The sequence below is a fragment of the Chlorocebus sabaeus genome, chromosome 22, assembly GCF_047675955.1.
Source record: "Chlorocebus sabaeus isolate Y175 chromosome 22, mChlSab1.0.hap1, whole genome shotgun sequence".
Classification (NCBI taxonomy): domain Eukaryota; kingdom Metazoa; phylum Chordata; class Mammalia; order Primates; family Cercopithecidae; genus Chlorocebus; species Chlorocebus sabaeus.
Window position 1 is genome coordinate 61,404,193 of NC_132925.1, and position 18,977 is coordinate 61,423,169.

The 18,977-nt window shown below is 38.3% G+C and overlaps 1 protein-coding gene across 1 annotated transcript in view; it reads left to right on the forward strand.

The window, feature by feature from the left end:
• The first annotated feature begins 2,417 nt into the window (after positions 1-2,417).
• CRBN (cereblon) overlaps positions 2,418-18,977 on the forward strand; it is a 29,837-nt gene continuing 13,277 nt past the window's right edge. Inside the window, exons 1-5 of the mRNA XM_007985049.3 lie at positions 2,418-2,516; positions 6,836-6,942; positions 7,850-8,052; positions 9,186-9,335; positions 14,294-14,453. Coding sequence (XP_007983240.1) covers positions 2,450-2,516; positions 6,836-6,942; positions 7,850-8,052; positions 9,186-9,335; positions 14,294-14,453 — 687 coding nt within the window. The 5' untranslated portion in view covers positions 2,418-2,449. The remainder of the gene's footprint in view (positions 2,517-6,835; positions 6,943-7,849; positions 8,053-9,185; positions 9,336-14,293; positions 14,454-18,977) is intronic.

Here is an 18,977-nt window from a genome sequence, read left to right on the forward strand (position 1 = left end):
AGAAGATCACTTGAGCCCAGGAGGTGGCAGGTTCAGTGAGCCAAGATTGCACTGCTGCACTACAGCCTGGGACAGAGCAAGACCCTGTTGCGAGAAAAAAAAAAATTACCTATCTATCTGTCTATCTCTCTATCTATCTATATGGGGGGTGGGGAGAGAGAGAGAGAGAGAAAATACAAAAAAAACAGGGGGGTATGGAGACAGAAATGTCGTCTCCCAGTATACATATCCCTTGCTGCTAATATTGCGTAGAAGCCAGAAATTGAAAGAACAATAGTCTCTTTCATTTACGTTTTCTCCCATCTTCTACCATCTTCTACCACCCTTAATTCTGCCCTATTAAAGTTAATTCTTGAGGTGTAAGACAGTGATCTATGAACCTATATATTTCTTTTCCCTCTGGTTTGCAGAGTTCCTTATCCATTGATACTTCATGCAAGCAAGAGGAAATGTGAGGAACAACTCAGTATGATATCTTCTTTCAGGATAACGTTACCAAATTAAACATAAATGGTAAATGATCATGTTTTCCTTTTGGTTTTAATAACCAGTGCTTAATCCAAGAAACCTGCTTGCTTAGATATTTTTGTTCAATGATCATCTGTCGTTATCCCTATTGAAAGGTGTAGCTATGGATGACTGGGTAGACTCTGCAGGGATAAAATGAAGGAGGGAGCAGATGGTGAATGTGAAGAGAGGGGAGAAAAGGAGGAGAATGGGGGAGTAAAAGATACGCAGATGTGAGCTCTGGTGATCTGCAGCAATGCACAAAAGACGAAAGAAAAACAGTGCTTCTCCAGCCACATCTGTGGACTCCACCAGGCTTACAGCTGTGCTTTCTTGTCCAGAGAATTCTTGATTGACCCAGGGTTCAGACAATTCTGATATCACCTCTGGGAAGAACGACTGGAAAGTCAGAGCTTACTTGTTTAGAAGCCAGATGCTTGCATAAAGAAAATTCTGCTGCAGGTAAGCACAGGTTATTGAAATTCTGCAAACTATAATGAGACTGATAATGCTACAGCATCAAACACACACACATATTACTTAGTGCATGCTCCCTGCTTGCCCACATTCTCTCTTTCACATGTGCACACACATGCACACCCATACACCGGCCATTCCCTCATCGTTCTGTTCTGGTATTCTGGCATATAATCATCCTTCAATTGACTGGAGTGATCACCTTAACTCTGTTAACTCATTATGTAGTATATGTAATTGTTATTAATTAACCTAATCGTATATTGCAGACATTATTAACTGGAACAAATAGGAGACACTATTTGGTTTATTCTTATTTTGCAAACGGGTGAATTGAGGCCTGAGACCATAAGTGATTTGACCAAGACCACAGACTGATTCGGAGACAGGAGGCAAAATGACACAGGAACGATTCACAAACCTCTGTCACAAGGGAGTTTTCCGCTTGTAACTTATCAGGGAGGCAAATTTTCTGAAATCATTTTTTCAAATCTAGATCCATGACTTTGCTGTTGAGCAATGCTGCTGCTGCCTCTCAGCCTCCACCCACCACTACCTCTACCATGTTCAGCTGTTTTATCTCATTTAAGGATTTTTCAGTTTTCCTTCCTCGCCGAAAAAATGATATTGAAAGTACACTACGAAAACTTTTGTCCACCCTCCAAAACAAATATCTTGCCAGTCACAACTCCACCATTATAACAGAATTTACTTCATTTTTTACATAGTCTTTATTTCTTTGTTGCCACAGTGACTTGTTTTTACATAGCTGAAGTCATAATGAGTAGGTTAGTTTATATTTAGACAGTTCTATTTACCAATTATAGGCGTTTTCCATTCTGTACAATCATCATTTCAAGTATGTTTCTGATTAATACTTGTTAATTTTGTAATGTAATGTACATATATGGAAACTACTGAAGTTATTGAAGTTACATGTACATATATTGAAACTACTGAAGAAAATCAGCAATAATTTAACCACCCTCGGAATAACTGATGGATTTCCCCAGCCTTCACATATATGCTTATTTTATATATGCTTCATATTTTAAGAATTGAAACTACTGCTGCATCAACAGGTTTCTATTTACTCCCTACCCTCTTCGTTTAGAAACAAGGTGGAGACTAAAGGCTCTCAGCCTCAGTTTCTCCATATGCAAAATAGTACGATTAAATAAGTCATGCTAAAGGCTGGAACAAGGTGAGGACTCTGCAGCGTGTACGCCGGGCACTCAGCCCTGGATGGCGGGGGACGGCGTTCTGTCCCTGGTGCGGAGCGCAGGCCTGTAATTGTCCCTTCCGCCTAGGGCATCACTCCCAGGCCTGGGTATGCGCCGCCGTCTGCTCCTCTGGGGCCGCCAGGGGGCGCTGTGGCCCCGGTGCGCGGCAGCGGCGAGACGCGGACCCTCCCCCGGAGTCTCCGGCACCGCCCTGTCCCAGCCTCCTTTGCGGGTAAACAGACATGGCCGGCGAAGGAGATCAGCAGGACGCTGCGCACAACATGGGCAATCACCTGCCGCTCTTGCCTGGTAACCGCCCGGAGTAGTTCCCTGTAGTCGGGAGTGTGGAGAGGCCCGGAGCCGCTAACGGTGCAGCGGGCCTGGGAGGCGGGTGTGGGGGCGCCGAGACTGGCCAGCCAGCCCAGCAGGGCCGCACCAGGAGGCTGCTTCACGTCGGCCCTTGGCCAGCGATGGAGTCGCGGCACCTTCTTCGCTGCTCTGTTGCCCCGAGCCGTGAGCCAGGGTGTCGGGGGACGTTTGCTCTTAAGAACAGGAAACTCATCCTCTCCATCCTCCCTGTGTCCTGAGTGTAGCTCCTAGGAAATGTTCTGGAACTAGAGGGCCGGGTCAGATTCACAGCTGTTACTTTTGCTGGTTTCCTTCCTTTTAATAAGAGTGACAGCTAACATATACTAAGCACTAACCGTGTTACGAGCCTTGCACTTAACGCTTTGCCTGCGTTTCGCGTTTTAATCCTTTCCACATCACTTTTCAGTTTCCGATTTGATCAGCGAGTATTGGATTGCAGATTAGTTCAGTGACTTGCGCAAGGTCACACAGCAGAGTTAGGATTCCATCCCGGGTGTGTTTGTCATTATATCTGTAAATCCCTTCTCTATTTTGTTTTTCTTACTGTTGGTCTGTTTTTCTCAGGCACGTACGATTATGCTTTATCAGAGATACTTAGTTTTTCTTTTTCCTGTATGTTGTGTGAAATGTTTAGACTTTGGCCTTGTGTTGAAATACTGAACAGAAAAAAAAAGGCATGGAATATTGTATAAACTTCTCATGCAATGCCTTTCAAGAGATGCTTTCCAAAAGGCGTATCATCCAAACTTGAGACTATTAACTGAGTCCCTTCGTTAATCAAGTATGTTAGGTGTTGTGGAGATGAAACGAGAGATAATACACAATCTGATACTTGAGGTTTACTGTCTAGGCGGGGCTGCTGAGAATATAACTAAACTGAGAATATATATAATCAACTGCCTCTGCAGTTGATTTAGGGCCAGATAAATGAATGCTATTGTGGTTCTTCAGAGGCAGAAGGTGTTCAAGGGTCAGAGGAGCTGGGAAAAAGCCTTTCAAGGTAGATCAGGAGACATCCAAAAGCACATATTTAGGATATGGTTGTGGAACATAAGGCCTAGGAGGTAGATTGGGTTTAAGTTGCTGGGAAACTGGCATCTCTTGCCAGTGTGTTTCGGGTTTTTCCCGTGGATTGCCAAGAAACAGTTTTCGGTTTCAGGTAATTGCCTAAGGAAATCTATGCTTGGAAGATTAATTTGTCCACTAGTAACAGCATGGAAGAGACTGAGTGCACACCCACCATATAGGAGAAAACTTTTCTATAAAAATAAACCATAGTCAGTGGTTGTTCTTGAAGCCATCCTAGCTGAATTGACACAAGGGTAAGTGTGCCAGCCTTTGATGGAAAGCTGAGCTGTTTTTTCAGAGACATTAGCCCTACTCTCTGTGCCAAATCCGGTGTTTCAGGGAGAATGGTAAATAGAAGAGGAAGGATACTGATGTTCTGTCGGCATTCACATGGTGCTTCTGCATGAGATGAGTCATCAGACTTCACTGTGATAGCTCTGAACAGTCAGCGTGTTTTGTGTGTGTGTGTGTGTGTTTCAGAAAAACATCGGGAGAGGGCCCAGAGATGATGTAGATATAGCAATAATGCCTTTCCAAATTATGTAAATTTTATTTGTAGGAAAACATTGGACTTTCCATAATTCCATGCAGTACGAGTTGTTCTGAAGAATAAGTCCTCTAAGTTGCAACAAAAAGCTTTATAGTTGAGATGTGAAGAATTTATCCTAGGCAAATGAAACAATAAACATAACTGAGTGTGGGAAAGTGGGTTTTAGCCATATTTATGAAAAAAAAGTTACTAAAGAAATTATTTAGAGACTAGGAGTCAGAAGAGTTAAAATGTAAATTTTTAACAATATTAATTCCAGCCTTTGAGCTAATAGTTTATCTTTTAAACTTTCTGTAGTAGAGCAATAAAGTGGATCGTGCTGCATGCCAAGTGATAGCCATGCTGTCAGCGTTGGAAATACAAAGAATTTGATACAGAATATTTTTCTCATCCATTTAGATTGCCCTTTTTTATCTTTTGGTGAAACTTACATGTTCCAAGGAAAATTTGTATGAAGTGTTAGACCATTGACTATTTACATATAAGTTGAAGTAATTCTGTTTTTGACAAAGTTTTGTATCTGGGAAATTGTAACAATGAATAGAAAGTCCATGGCAGTTACCATATTGAAAAACATTTTTATTTTCTGTCAGGGACCTTGCTACAGGTGGTTTGACTTAAATAATGATATGTAAAGGAAAAAATGATTATTTTGTATTGACATTTTATTGATTTAGAAGTTTATTTGGGGCGTTTAAAAATACAGGAACTGGGAGATTCAGTTACTGAAATGAGATTCAGTAATTCTTTATTGTTAGTCTAGGCCAGGGTTTCCCAATCTCAGCACTTGACTTTTGGGCTGGAGAATTCTTTGGGTGGGATTGTCTTTTGCATTGTAGGCTATTTAGCTGCATCCTTGGCCTCTACCCACTAGATGCCAGTCAGACTCCCTTAGTTATTACAACCAATATCCCCTGAGGGGCAAAATCACCTGTGGTTGAGAATCACTGGTCTAGGATAGGAAATTTACTCATAGTTTGTATGAAAAGGACAGACTCACAGTTAGTATAATAGCATTTGTATTGTGTAGCATTTTCTAATTCTCTTTGCTGTCATTGGTAACATCTAGTTTTCTAAGACGTTCTTCTAAAATGTTTTATGCTTCATGCAACTTTATTTTTAAATTTAAAATTACTAAGCAAAATAGTATGAACATGATTGCAAAAATTTCTTTGTTTTTTTCTTTTGAGATAGAATCTTGCTCTGTCACCCAGGCTGGAGTGCAGTAGCACAATCTCAGCTCACTGCAACCTCCGCCTCCTGGGTTCCAGCAATTCTCCTGCCTCAGCCTCCCCAGTAACTGGGATTACAGGCACCTGCGACCACACCCGGCTAATTTTTGTGTTTTTAGTAGAGATGGGGTTTCAACATGTTGGCCAGGCTGGTCTTGAACTCCTGACCTCAAGTGATCTGCCTGCCTCGTCCTCCCAAAGTGCTGGGATTACAGGTGTGAGCCACCACACCTGGCCTTCACTTTAAAATAATGTAATGACAGCCACGGAAATGTTATCATTAGAAAAATGCTGTGAAATTCTTCCTGCCAGATTATCTTTCTCTGTTTTAATTAACAGATCTTGCCTGCTTTGGTTTCCTTTCTTATGTAGGAACTCTTTGAAGTTGAGAGTTTGAGAGAACATTAGAGGTTGACGTGTTTAAGCTTATCATTTTGCAGATGAGGAAACTAAAATTTAATTGGGCAGAATGAGTTGTCTAAGGTGTTAAAATTAGTTTCTGGTGAGGGAGAAGAGAAAAATCTCCCATATAGAAGAATTTTAAATAACGTATATAGGTATTTCTCTTTCAAGGGAGTGGAGCATAACTCATCACCGCTTAAGTGGAGGCTATACCTAGTGATTTGCTTCCAAAGAGTATAATGTGAAAAGAAGGGGGAAAGGAACTTTATAGTGGTAAAACCTGACACATACTGCTTTAGCCAGGTGATCAAGGTTAATAGCAGGACTAGTTCTTAATATGTAGGCTTGATATGTAATAAAAACAGCACATTGATGACAGACCCCATTTCTAAAAAACAAAAGAATAACAACACTTCACTTTTTCCTCCCTGAAACACGTATCCTCAGTCTAATCATGGGAATTACATCAAACAAAACCCAGTTGAGGGATACTTTTCAAAATACCTGACCAGTACTCCTCAAAACTCAGAAACAAGCAAAGTCTGAAAACCACACTAGCCCAGAAGAGGGTAGGGAAACATGATAACTAAATGTAATGTGGGATCCTGGAACACAAAAAGATTAGATAAAAACTAAGGAGATCCAAATAAAATGTGAAGTTTAGTTATAGTAATGTACCAAGACTGATTCCTTCGTTGTGGCAAATGTACCATACTGATATAAATTAACCATAGGAGAAAAGGGTGTGTGACATACAGGAGCACTCTGTATTATCTTTGCAACTTCTCTATAAATGTTAAACTATTCTAAAATTCACAGTTGACCTAAAAAGAAAATAGCTACTGACAGAGCCCAGCATAGACCCCAGCCCTCTGACTACCTCTTCACAGTACTGTAGAGTTTACCAAATGCATGTGGTTTTAGAAGTACCCCGTTTTTGAAGAAGGAATTATGTGTTTGAAAGGTTTTCATTCATTTTTTTTTCTTACAATATTCTACTCTTACAGCAGAGAGTGAGGAAGAAGATGAAATGGAAGTTGAAGACCAGGATAGTAAAGAAGCCAAAAAACCAAACATCATAAATTTTGACACCAGTCTGCCAACATCACATACAGTATGTAATTTAGTGATAGATCTAATATAATAGATACACATTTAAATGTAGATAAAAGTTCATAAAAACAAGTGACTGATATTTGTATTACTAGATATCAGAAATTGTGGATGAGGACATGGGCTATTTGCCAGTAGATAAACATTTAACTATAATTTTGAAGAAGCTTAATAGTATGTTGTGGTGGAATTCTTTGAAGAATTGTTGCTGTTTATAGTCTTTGTAGTAATTGAGCTAATAAATACTTCTCTGTACTTCTAGGTACTAGAGTGTTACTGAACATACATTTTTTACTTGCTGTTTGTGATATTTGGGCATAAGATATTATCTTGGTAAAAGTAAAATACTTTGTATTAAAAGAATTCTTGAATTTCTGTGTTTGAGATATTCTTCATAAAAGATTAGAAATTCTTCTAAGAGTTAAAGTTAGATTAAAAATTATATTTTCACATGGGATGCTTATATACCACATTTATTATTTGTAACCCCATTTGTATTTTTTTTTTTTTTTTTTTTTTTTTTTTGGGACAGAGCATTGCTCTGTCACCCAAGCTCGAGTGACTGCAGTGGCACAATCTCGGCTCACTGCAGCCTCCACCTCCTGGGTTCAAGTGATTCCCCTGCCTCAGCCTCCTGAGTAGCTAGGATTACAGGCGTCCACCACCACACCCAACTAATTTTTGTAGTTTTAGTAGCAACAGGGTTTCACCATGTTGGCCAGGTTGGTCTTGAACTCCTGACCTCAGGTGATCTGCCCACCTCGGCCTCCCAAAGTCCTGGGATTGCAGGTGTGAGCCACTGTGCCTGGCCTGTATTTCTTTTAATGTGATTTGCTCTTTAGTCTGTTGAGCTTATATTTTTATTACATATCGATCATGACACTGTACCTATATATGTTCTTAAATAGTATCTAGGCGCTGATATGGAAGAATTTCATGGCAGGACTTTGCACGATGACGACAGCTGTCAGGTGATTCCAGTTCTGCCACAGGTGATGATGATCCTGATTCCCGGACAGACATTGCCTCTTCAGCTTTTTCACCCTCAAGAAGTCAGTATGGTGCGGAATTTAATTCAGAAAGATAGAACCTTTGCTGTTCTTGCATACAGGTAAAATATTAGAGTCCATTTGCTTAATACATTTCCTCTCATGGGTAATTGCGGTCGTCATTGTTGAAGCCAAAGGAGGCTGTTATTTTCCATGTACAGGAGAGGTTGGGTAAGAATGTGAGGTTAGGAGTTTGGTTAAGTAGAAGTTTCATAGTGCAAGTTGGAGTATTTTTGTTCATTTAATTACCATCTAACTCAGCTCTACACCTTCATACACAATTTAACTTTCTGGTATTTGAAAAATTTTTAATCATTTATATTTGATGAAAAACATTTCTGGAATCTTGGTTTCAATAACTGTCTTTATTAAAGAGAAATAGTGCTTTTTTATTTTAACCTAAAGGATTACTTTTCCAAAAGAGTGGTCTTTTCTTTCCTTGTCTCTCAAAATTCATAGGTTGTACCCTTTAAATTGAAGCTGAATGTTAAGTATCCTGTGGCAAATAAAGGAAATCTGCAGTAGAGGCAGGAAATACATACAGGAAGCTCCCACCCCAGTACAGTGCTGCCAGTAAGCAGCAGAAATGATAAGTCATTTGACAGAGTGAAAGAATGTTTGGTTTGGGAAATGAGTTTAAACCCCTGTAAGTTCTAAATTATTTTCAGTGACTAGAAATCTATTCTTTTCCTAAAGTTCTCTAATTGTACTTCCTGAATCCTCCTTCTGTATCCCCCATGTGATTTAAAAATAAATAAAATTGGCCAGGCACAGTAGCTCATGCCTATACCCTGAGCACTTTGGGAGGCCGAGGCGGGTGGATCACCTGACGTCGGGAGTTTGAGACCAGCGTGACAAACATGGTGAAACCCCGTCTCTACTAAAAATACAAAAATTAGCCAGGCGTGGTGGTGTGTGCCTGTAATCCCAGCTACTCAGGTGGCTGGGGCAGGAGAATCACTTGAACCTGGGAGGCAGAGGTTGCAGCAAACTGAGATCATGCCACTGCACTCTCGTCTGGCTAATGCAGCCACACTGCGTCTCAAACAAACAAATAAATAAATAAAATTATACTAGCTTTGTAGTAAGGGTTGAGTCTATAAATTGTTTACCCATATGTATTGCTTTTGCTTACTTTGCATATATTTAAAACTCAAATGTTCAAAATTCTTTCCTTTTAAAATTGTCTTGGAAGCAATATACAGGAAAGGGAAGCACAGTTTGGAACAACAGCAGAGATATATGCCTATCGAGAAGAACAGGATTTTGGAATTGAGATAGTGAAAGTGAAAGCAATTGGAAGACAAAGGTTCAAAGTCCTTGAGCTAAGAACACAGTCAGATGGGTAAGGAATAACATATACCTTAATGCTCTGTGAATGTTTTATAATGAAATAGTTTACTTGTACTTTTTGTATTCTACTGACCTTTCAGATTTTGTAACTTTTAACTAGTTGTTCTCTTTCCCTTCTAAGGTATAGCCCAGTGGTTTCCAACCTTGCTATGCATCAGAATCACCTGGGAAGCTTTTAAAACTATAGAAGCTTGAGTTTCAACCTCATCTCCCATCTCCAGAGAGTGATGAGGCTGCAGCATCTTTTAAAAATGATTTTCAGGTGATTCTAATGTCTCTCCAGGTTTGAGAATAGTAATGTAAATCCAAAGGGAGGTGCTGTTTGGGACTTGGCTTCTTTAGGATTGAAGGCCTCTCAGAGCATAAGAGGATAGGGAGACCAGAGGCTTGTGAGCTGTTTGTGTGCTCACCAGGACAGCTGTGGTTTTTGTAGCATTGCTATGATGTTTGAAAGCCACACGGGTTACTAACATCTGCCAACTGCTCCATCTGAGCTATAAAAGCCATTTATATTTAGTGTCCTTCTCCAGTGTGAATTTTATATCACCCAGAAATGCTATTTACATAATAAGTGATCAATAAATACTTGTAGTCTATGTGCCTTGTGACATTTAGAAATTCCCTGAGTGTACTGTTTCAGCAGTTACTCATTTTGACATAGCTCAAATGGCTGGGTTTTGCACAAATTCAAGGGATGCACATTAAAACAGACCCAGAAAAGTCCAGTTTATCTTATTTTATCCTCTTTTAAAAAGGAAACAAAGTAAAGCATTTGCCTTGATCATTGGATATTATCTCTTAAGGGAGTGCTTCTCAACTGTGGCACATCACCGCTGAGGTCTTACAGATACACAGTCCTGGTACACAATACAAGTACTAGTGAATTGGTTTCCAATTTATACCCAGAGTTGAAAATCCCATCAGACCTCTGTGTTGCCCAGGTAGTATCTTCTGAACACATGGAAGTTCTGAGTATTTTGGGGTTTTTATTTGGTGGGGTGAGGGATTAAGACTGAAAAAAAGAATGTGAACAGCATGAGGGCAGGAACGTTTTGTCTGTTTTGTTCACATGGTGGGCCTTCCTATATATTTTTTAATTATGGAAATGTTGACATGTCAGACAGCTCCTTGGAGCTAAAGAGAGCATAGAGGAATGTGAGATGGGATTGCCAGAGTTCTTAGGGTGTTTAGTTCTCTCCAGGTACTTCCTCAGAACATTCATTGTGCACACTTTGATAGCCTTACCACATTGCACTGTCCTGATGGGATTGTACGTCTGTCTCCCTCGACAGATAACCTCCTTAAGAACAATGACCAAGACTTACTTATGTTTTACATTTAGGACCATAAATGTTATATAAATGAATGAAAGAATGATTTGCTGGGGGTGGTCTGCATTATGATAATTAGCAAACTGTTTTGTTACTGTGGATTTTGCTAACAGTTCCATTTTTAAAGTACTTCTTACTTCATACAATTTCAATTGTGAATACTATTCTAGAAACCATAAAGGAAAATTGACTTGGGGAAAAGTATATTTCTCAGACTGTCTTGACATTAGTGAGTTTTGATTGTGGAAAAACTATTGAACACAAGATGGCAGTATATTGTTAACTCTGAAAACAGGACAAGGAATGAATGCTTGACTCTAGTAAAGATTAACATCAGGCCACATGCAGTGGCTCATGCCTGTAATCCCAGCATTTTGGGAAGCCAAGCCAGGACGATCACCTGAGCTCAGGAGTTCGAGATCAGCCTGATCAACATGGAGGAACCCTGTCTCTACTAAAAATACAAAGTTAGCCGGGCATGGTGGCGCATGCCTATAATCCCAGCTACTTGGGAGGCTGAGGCAGGAGAATCGCTTGAACCCGGGAGGCAGAGGTTGCAGTGAGCCAAGATCGTGCCACTGCACTCCAGCCTGGGCAACAAGAGGGAAACTCCATCTCAAAGGAAAAAAAAAGATTACTATCAAACTGATACAGGCGGACAAGACGTGGAAAGGACACATTCTCTCTAGTATTCTGTAGACCCATTATTAAGGTCTCTCATAAGGGTATGTCTGTCTTCCTTTAAAAGGCCTCTGTGGAATGAGATTTCTCTTGGCTCCACTACTTCTCTGGCCCTGTAACCACCTTCACTGGAAGTGGTGAAATGAAAGAAATTCTGGAGATGATTTAGTGCAGTCTCCTCTTTTTCTATATCAGAATGCCAAGTACTAGAGAGGTTAAGTAATTTGCCTAAACAGCAAATAAGCGACAGACCTGATTGGTTCTAGGTCCCCTGACTTCCAAACTGGTACTCCTTCCCTTATACCAGGATTTCTTCATAGCACATTTGAAACTCAAGCCACCTTCCCTTTCTTCAGTAAAATATTTAATATTCATTTGTTTTTCTTAGAGAAATAAGCATATAGAAAACTAAAAAAAATTAAAAAATAAAAATATCCATTTGTCTTTTACCTAAATGACACTTCATTTATTGAAAGTACACTACAGAGGCCAGGTGTGGTGACTCATACCTGTAATCTCAGCACTCTGGAAGGCCAAGGTATGTGAATCACTTAAGGCCAGGAGTTCAAGACTAGCCTGACCAACATGGTGAAGCCCCATCACTACTAAAAATAAAAAAAATTAGCTGGGCATGGTGCCTGTAATTCCAGCTACTCGGGAGGCTAAGTCATGAGAATCACTTGAACCTGGGAGGCAGAAGTTGCAGTGAACAGAGATTGTACCACTGCACTGCAGCCTGGCCAACAGAGTGAGACTCCATGTCAAAAAAAAAAGTATACAATAACCAGAGTCGTGGGGGGCGGGGCAGCAGAAGGGGCATCTTCTGAACACAAATAAATTTATTTTTAGTAAAAACACAGGTCTCATTGACATAGGACTCTTCAGAAGTTCCTACTTCTTAGCATGTAGAGAGGAGGAGGGGATTGATATCCTGTTGGCATCACAAGAGAAGATCTCTTACCTGTCATGACTGAGACCAGTAATTGTTAGTCAGAAAGTTAGTTGAAGCTGGAAATCACAAAATGTTACACATATATAGCTTAAACATTTTATTTTAACTTAAAATGTATAAATTCATTCATTTTTCATTTGGAGAGACCAATGTCTTTTAATTAAAGCAGGTCTGCAGATTGGAGATGACTGTAGACTTTCTAGCACTTTCATTGTATATTATCCGCAGTTTATACTGCTAGTTTTTCTTTAAAGAGGGATTCTAAAGATAGTCACAAGGCAATTTGAGTGCAGAAATTTTCCAGATTTGTGCGGTTTTTTTCCTATTAAAGTTGCATATACCTAAGTTGAAAGCAGTTTATGTCTCAACTTAATGTTCCTTGAAGCAATTTTACTGTTGTACTCATATTTCACTGGTTTTTATAACATTTATATAAATTATGTTGCTGTAATCACAAAACAACTCTGATAAACAGGTTGGAAAGAAAAAAAACTAGCTTATGTTAAAAACAAAACTCAGCTGCTGGGAGAACCAGCCACTGCGTATGCAGTGGATCCTGGCCGTGTTTAACCAGGTAAAGGAGAGCATTCTTTCATCCTTCAAGGCAATTCAAACAGCTTGTACTGCAGACTGTTAACATGATCTGTAAGCCACGGGATCAATAATGTTATTGTTTTTATCATAATCAAATCTTATACAATAGTTCGGTAAAGCAAAATTCCTAATTCAGTTTCCTATAACCTTAAAGAAGAATCAGATTTCTAAAAATTTCCATAGGATGGTATATACTTTTATCTTCATAATATAATTAACAAGTTATTTGTGTTCATGAATCAGGTGAAGGAAATTGAGATTTTGTTTCTAATGAGCTCTAGTAACATAAGAACACTTGACCATAGTTTGACTATAGTAAAATGTTTTAACATTCTCCCAAATCATGTAGACAAATTTTTTGAGTATTTCTAATGAGTTTGCAGGAAGGAAATAAAGTTAGTAGAGTGAGTCTACTATTATCATTAAATTAAACCTAGATACTTTCTAACACACTCAGCTATTTTTCCTTTTAATAAATAAGTAAAATGTCAGAATTTCATCCATAATATTTTGTGGTCAAACAGGGGGTATTATGAAAGACTACTTTAGAAGTCTTAAGTATAACTAATAAAGCAAAGACTTTTAATATATTTGACTTTGTCAGTCTGACAGTGTTTTATACTAGCATTTGAATATAGTTACATATTCTACATTTCAAAAGCTACACTCTAAGAGATAGAGCGCCTCACAGGAAGATATTTCATGCATACAACCTTCCTGTTTGCACTGGTTCATCAGATATTTGCAATTATGATATTCTCAAGTAGCATTTTGGAAAAGACTTTATTATGACATTTTAAATAACTTTTAAGAATCTAATGTATAGTTTGATCCTCTGTACAGATAAACTTTTAAGAATGTGAAAAGGAATGCATACAGAAAGATTGCATGTAATTCTCTAGTGTTATTTTAATTCATCCATGTAAATGCATTCTTGATTTTTCTCTTCCTTTCTCTACTCAGATGACTTATGGGAAAGGATAGATGTAAGAGTTAAGCAGCATAAGAAGTGGGGGGATAGAAGAGTTTGGGTGTCTAAAGAATGTTTAAGAAATCAGAAGTATCAAGCAGTAGTTAGTTGTATGTTGGTTTTTTAAAACTTTGTTTCATTTATAGACTCTGTATTTATCTGAAATGTGTAGATCTCCCTTTCCATTCCACAGTGACATTGAAAATCCATACCTTAGGCTATCTTCGGTTTTAACTTTGGTATGATTTATGAAATAAAATTATTTTCTGAAAGTTTCTATATTTTAACATCAGTATTTGATGAATATTTAAAAGATAAAACTTGGAAAACGGTAGTATTTAAAATTATCACTGTTTAGAAACTTATAGTTTGAGTTAGTCGATTTTAGAAATGAATACCATGCTTGGTTCTCTTTATTTTAGAATCCAGCAAGCTAAAGTGCAAATTCTTCCTGAATGTGTGTTGCCTTCAACCATGTCTGCAGTTCAGTTAGAATCCCTCAATAAGTGCCAGATATTTCCTTCAAAACCTGTCTCAAGGGAAGACCAGTGTTCATATAAATGGTGGCAGAAATACCAGAAGGTGAGAAACTAATTTTTTATGCATCTTCCAAAAGTGAAGATAGATTGTTTTTTTCCTGTTTTAAGAAAGAAACACAACTCTCATGATTCATTCCCCAGACACCTTGTGTGGCAGTATTCCAGCTACATTTGATCATAGCTGGACCCTCTAAAAATTGCACAGGCAGCTATTTTATGTAAAAGCAGTTTACAAACGCAATAAAATATCACACAGCTGTAAGATATCCTTGTTATTATACTTACTGGTTATATTTATCACTTATGATTTTTAATTCCGTGGGAATTGCTTATTAAACTATGATCAAATTAGATGTTTGGCTCTTGAATCATAAACATCCATTATCTTAAGGAAGGGAGGATTTATTTGGGGTAGAGTAGTAGTAGAAAAGTAGAGTCTGTTTTTCTTCTTCCAGATCAGAGAGAAAAGGTTTCTTTTGCTATGTGTTTTAGTGAAACGCAGTTGACATCACAAAAATTGACTTGAGACTAGGTGCTCTTTAAAAATGTTGCTTGTTTGGGCACTAATTCCTATGTTATATCCTTTCACTAAATCATAATTGTCATGTGGAAAAAAAAATTGAGGGAGCCTATTTCTATTCATTTGTGAGATGTGCACTTTTAAGTATAGTTAATATTTATAATTGCTACCTAAAGAAAAAGATTACTAGCTTCTAAATTGAGAATAATTGGGCTTTTTGAGGTTTTTCTCTTTAATATGGAAAGACAGTTTCCATTGTAACCTTAAAAGTTCTATATTAATCATCCCTTTGTTAAGTGATGAGGATTTAATATTTTAATGTAAATACAGATTTCCAATTTAACGTAAATTATTATGGATAATTAATGAAGTGGATTTATACACTAGTTACTGTACCAAACTTTTATTGCTCTTACTGTAGAATTCCTCCAGTTTTCCGCGAAAACTTGCGCAGAATGGGCACTTGATGAGCATCAGGGTTATAACCAGGTATCTATAGGACTTCCTGGTCTTATCTTTATTTCAGTTAACTGATCTGTTTCATGGTACAGTGTGTTTTGACTAGTGTTTCTAAGGAAGATTCTAATGAAGATATAATTAGACTGCTGTAAGACTCCCAAACAACCTTGAAACTAGTATTTTTTAATGTTTAATAATATTGATACTGCCTTTAGTTAACAGGCAGCTTTTGTATAGCTGTGTGTATTAGTCCATTTTCATGCTGCTGATAAAGAGATAACCAAGACTAAGCAATTTACAAAAAAAGAGGTTTATTAGACTTAAAAGTTCCACATGGCTGGGGAGGCCTCACAATCATGGCAGAAGGTGAAAGTCGAGGAAGAGCGAGTCATGTCTTACGTAGATGGTGGCAGGGGAAAAGAGCTTGTGCAGGAAAACTCCCATTTTTAAAACCATCAGATCTCGTGAGACTCATTCACTATCACAAGAACAGCACAGGAAAGACCCACCCCCATAATTCAGTCACCTCCCACTGGGTTCCTCCCATGACGTGAGAATTGTGGGAGTTACAATTCAAGATAGGATTTGGGTGGGGACACAACCAGATCATATCACCATGCAATACTATCTTCCCTATACCAGATACAGACACTTTAAATATGCATTTGCCCTTGTATCTTTGAACTGTGGGAAATTTTGCTTCCATAGTCATTTTAAATGTTACTGTAGAAATAAGTATGTCAGTGACCACTGTCAGTATGTGGCCCCCAAGGAGTAGATTTGAAATATATTAAGTCATTTAGTGCCTAAAAGTATGTTTGGCACTGGTTTGCTACTGAAATATGTGGCAAGGTAACTGCATCAAGATGTTCCCTATGTGTCATCTCAATATTCACATAGTTGTGTATTTCATATTAGATATTTTTTTCAGTGGGTACAGGCATACCACGGAGATATTGCAGGTTCAGTTTCAAACCGCTGCAATAAAGCAAGTATCACAATAAAGTGAGTCTCATGAGATTTTTTGGTTTTCCAGTGCATATAAAAGTTTTATTCACACAATACTGTAGTTTATCACATGTATAATAAGATTCTATCTAAAAAACAATGTACATACCTTAAATTAAAAAATGCTTTATTGCTAAAAAATTCAATCATCTGAGCCTTCAGTGAATCATAATCTTTTTTGCTGGTGGATAGTCTTGTTTTGCTATTGATGGCTGCTGACTAATCAGGGTAGTGGTTGCTGAAGGTTGGGGTGACTATAGCAGTTTCTTAAGACAGCAATGAAGTTTGCCCCACAGATTGACTATTCCGTTCACAACAGATCCCTATGCAGCGCTGTTTGATAGCATTTAAGCCACAATAGAACTTTCAAAATTGGAGTCAGTCCTGTCAGAACTTCCTGCTGCCTTATCAACTAAGTTTATGTAATATTCTGAATTCTTCGTGTCATTTCAACATTCACAGCATCTTCAGCAGATTTCTTCTCAAGAAACCACTTTCTTTGCTCATCCATGAGAAGCAACTCCTAATCCATGTTTGATCATGAGATTACAGCAATTCAGACCCATGTTTGGGTTCCACTTCTAACTTTAGTTCTCTTTTTATTTCCTTCACATCCACAGTTCCTTCCTTCAGTGAAGGCTTGAAACCCTCAAAATTGTCATCCATGAGGGTTAGAGTAAACTTCTTCTGAATTTCTGTTAATGTTGATGTTTTCACCACATCCCATGAATCATGATTATTCTTAATGGCACCTAGAATGGTGAATCTTTTTCAGAAGGTTTTCAATTTACTTTTTCCAGATCCATCAGAGGAATCACTATCTCTCGCAGCTATAGCCTTACAAAACATGTATTTCTTAGATAATAAGATTTGAAAGTCTAAATAACTCCTTGATCCATGGGTCACAGAATAGAAATTTTGTTACCAGGCATGAAAACAGCATTAATCTCCTTGTATATCTCCATCATAACTTCTGGGTGACCATGTACATTGTCAATGAGCAGTAATATTTTGAAAAGAGTCTTTTTTCTGAGCAGTAGGTCACAACAGCAGGCTTAAAATATTCAGTAAACCATGCTCTAAACAGATGTTCTGTCATCCAGACTTTGTTTCATTTACAGAGCACAGGCAGAGTAGATTTAGCATCATTCTTAAGGGCCCTAAGATTTTTGGAATGGCCAGTGAGCATTGGCTTTAACTTAAAGTCACCAGCTATTAGCCCCTGAAAGGAGATTTAGGGACTTTTTCTGGATTAGGCTTTGGCTCAACGGAAATTTGTGGCTGGTTTGATCTTCTATCCAGACCATTAAAACTTTCTCCATATCAGTAATAAGGCTTTTCGGCTTTCACCAGAGTAGCACTTTGTATTCACAGCTTGGCTATTTGCCCCAGGAGGCCTAGCGTTTGGCCTCTTTCAGCTTTGACATGCCTTTCTCACTAAGCTTTATCATTTTTAGCTTTTGATTTAAAGTGAGAGATGTGTGACTACTCTTCTTTTCACTTGAACACTTAGAAGCCATTGTAGAGTTACTAATTAGCCTAGTTTCAGTATTGTTGTGTCTCAAAGTAGGGAAGCCTGAGGAGAGGGAGAGAGATGGAGGGGCTGGTGAGTGGAGCAATCAAAACACATTTGTTAAGTTTACTGTCCTAAATGGGTGCAGTTCGTGGTACCCCAAAACAGTTACAATAATAACATCAAAGTTCACTAATCACAAATCATCATAACATATAACAATGAAAAAGTGTGAAATATTGTGAGAATTACCAAAATATGGCACAGACAGGTAGTTAGCACATGCTATTGGAAAAATGACTTGATAGACTTGCTTGAAACAGGGTTGCCAGAAATCTTCAATTTGTTTAAAAAAAAAGAAAAAAAGGCAGTATCTGTGAATCGCAGTATGCCTGTATTATTTGGGTATATAGAATAGTTCTTTCACACCAAGATGGGTTAAAAATTCTTAACCATTAAAAATCCTAAATTGACTCTTCTTTGCAAAGTTCTAAGTATAGGGTGAGAGCGGTGGTAGTTAATTCCTGACTTAAGTGTTCTGTGCAGCTAGTTCTGTGACCTGCCCGTAGGATCCTGCAATCTTAAACCTGAACTTGGGCTAAGCAAGTAAGACTGCTATTTAAATTTATTTTTTATGTGAGTTACTGCTTAAATTCTTCCTGTTCTATGGTTAAAACACCTTGCTTACATTACATTCCAAATTTGTCCCATACAACTGGGTTGCCACTGGCTTAACAAGACAAGAAAACATAGAGCTGCGAAGACCAAAGCAGCATGTATTTGCCTGGGTTCAGATCCTCTGAGCTTTTCCTCTTGTCTTAATTAGCCCTTGGTTATTTTCATATTCAGAGTTGCCAAGGGCTAAAGAGAAGATGCTAAGGAATGAGAAGGCCTAAAAAGTTTTAGGTGATACAGATATCTCCATCCCATATATGTCAGGTTATCTAAAGGGTTCCCTTGTTTAAACCTTGATAGAATTTCTTAGGTTCTGAAATTTGGAATCTAGATCACTAGGCCAAGAGAAACTGCTAGCTGATCTATTTTGGACTCCAAGTGACCTACAAACT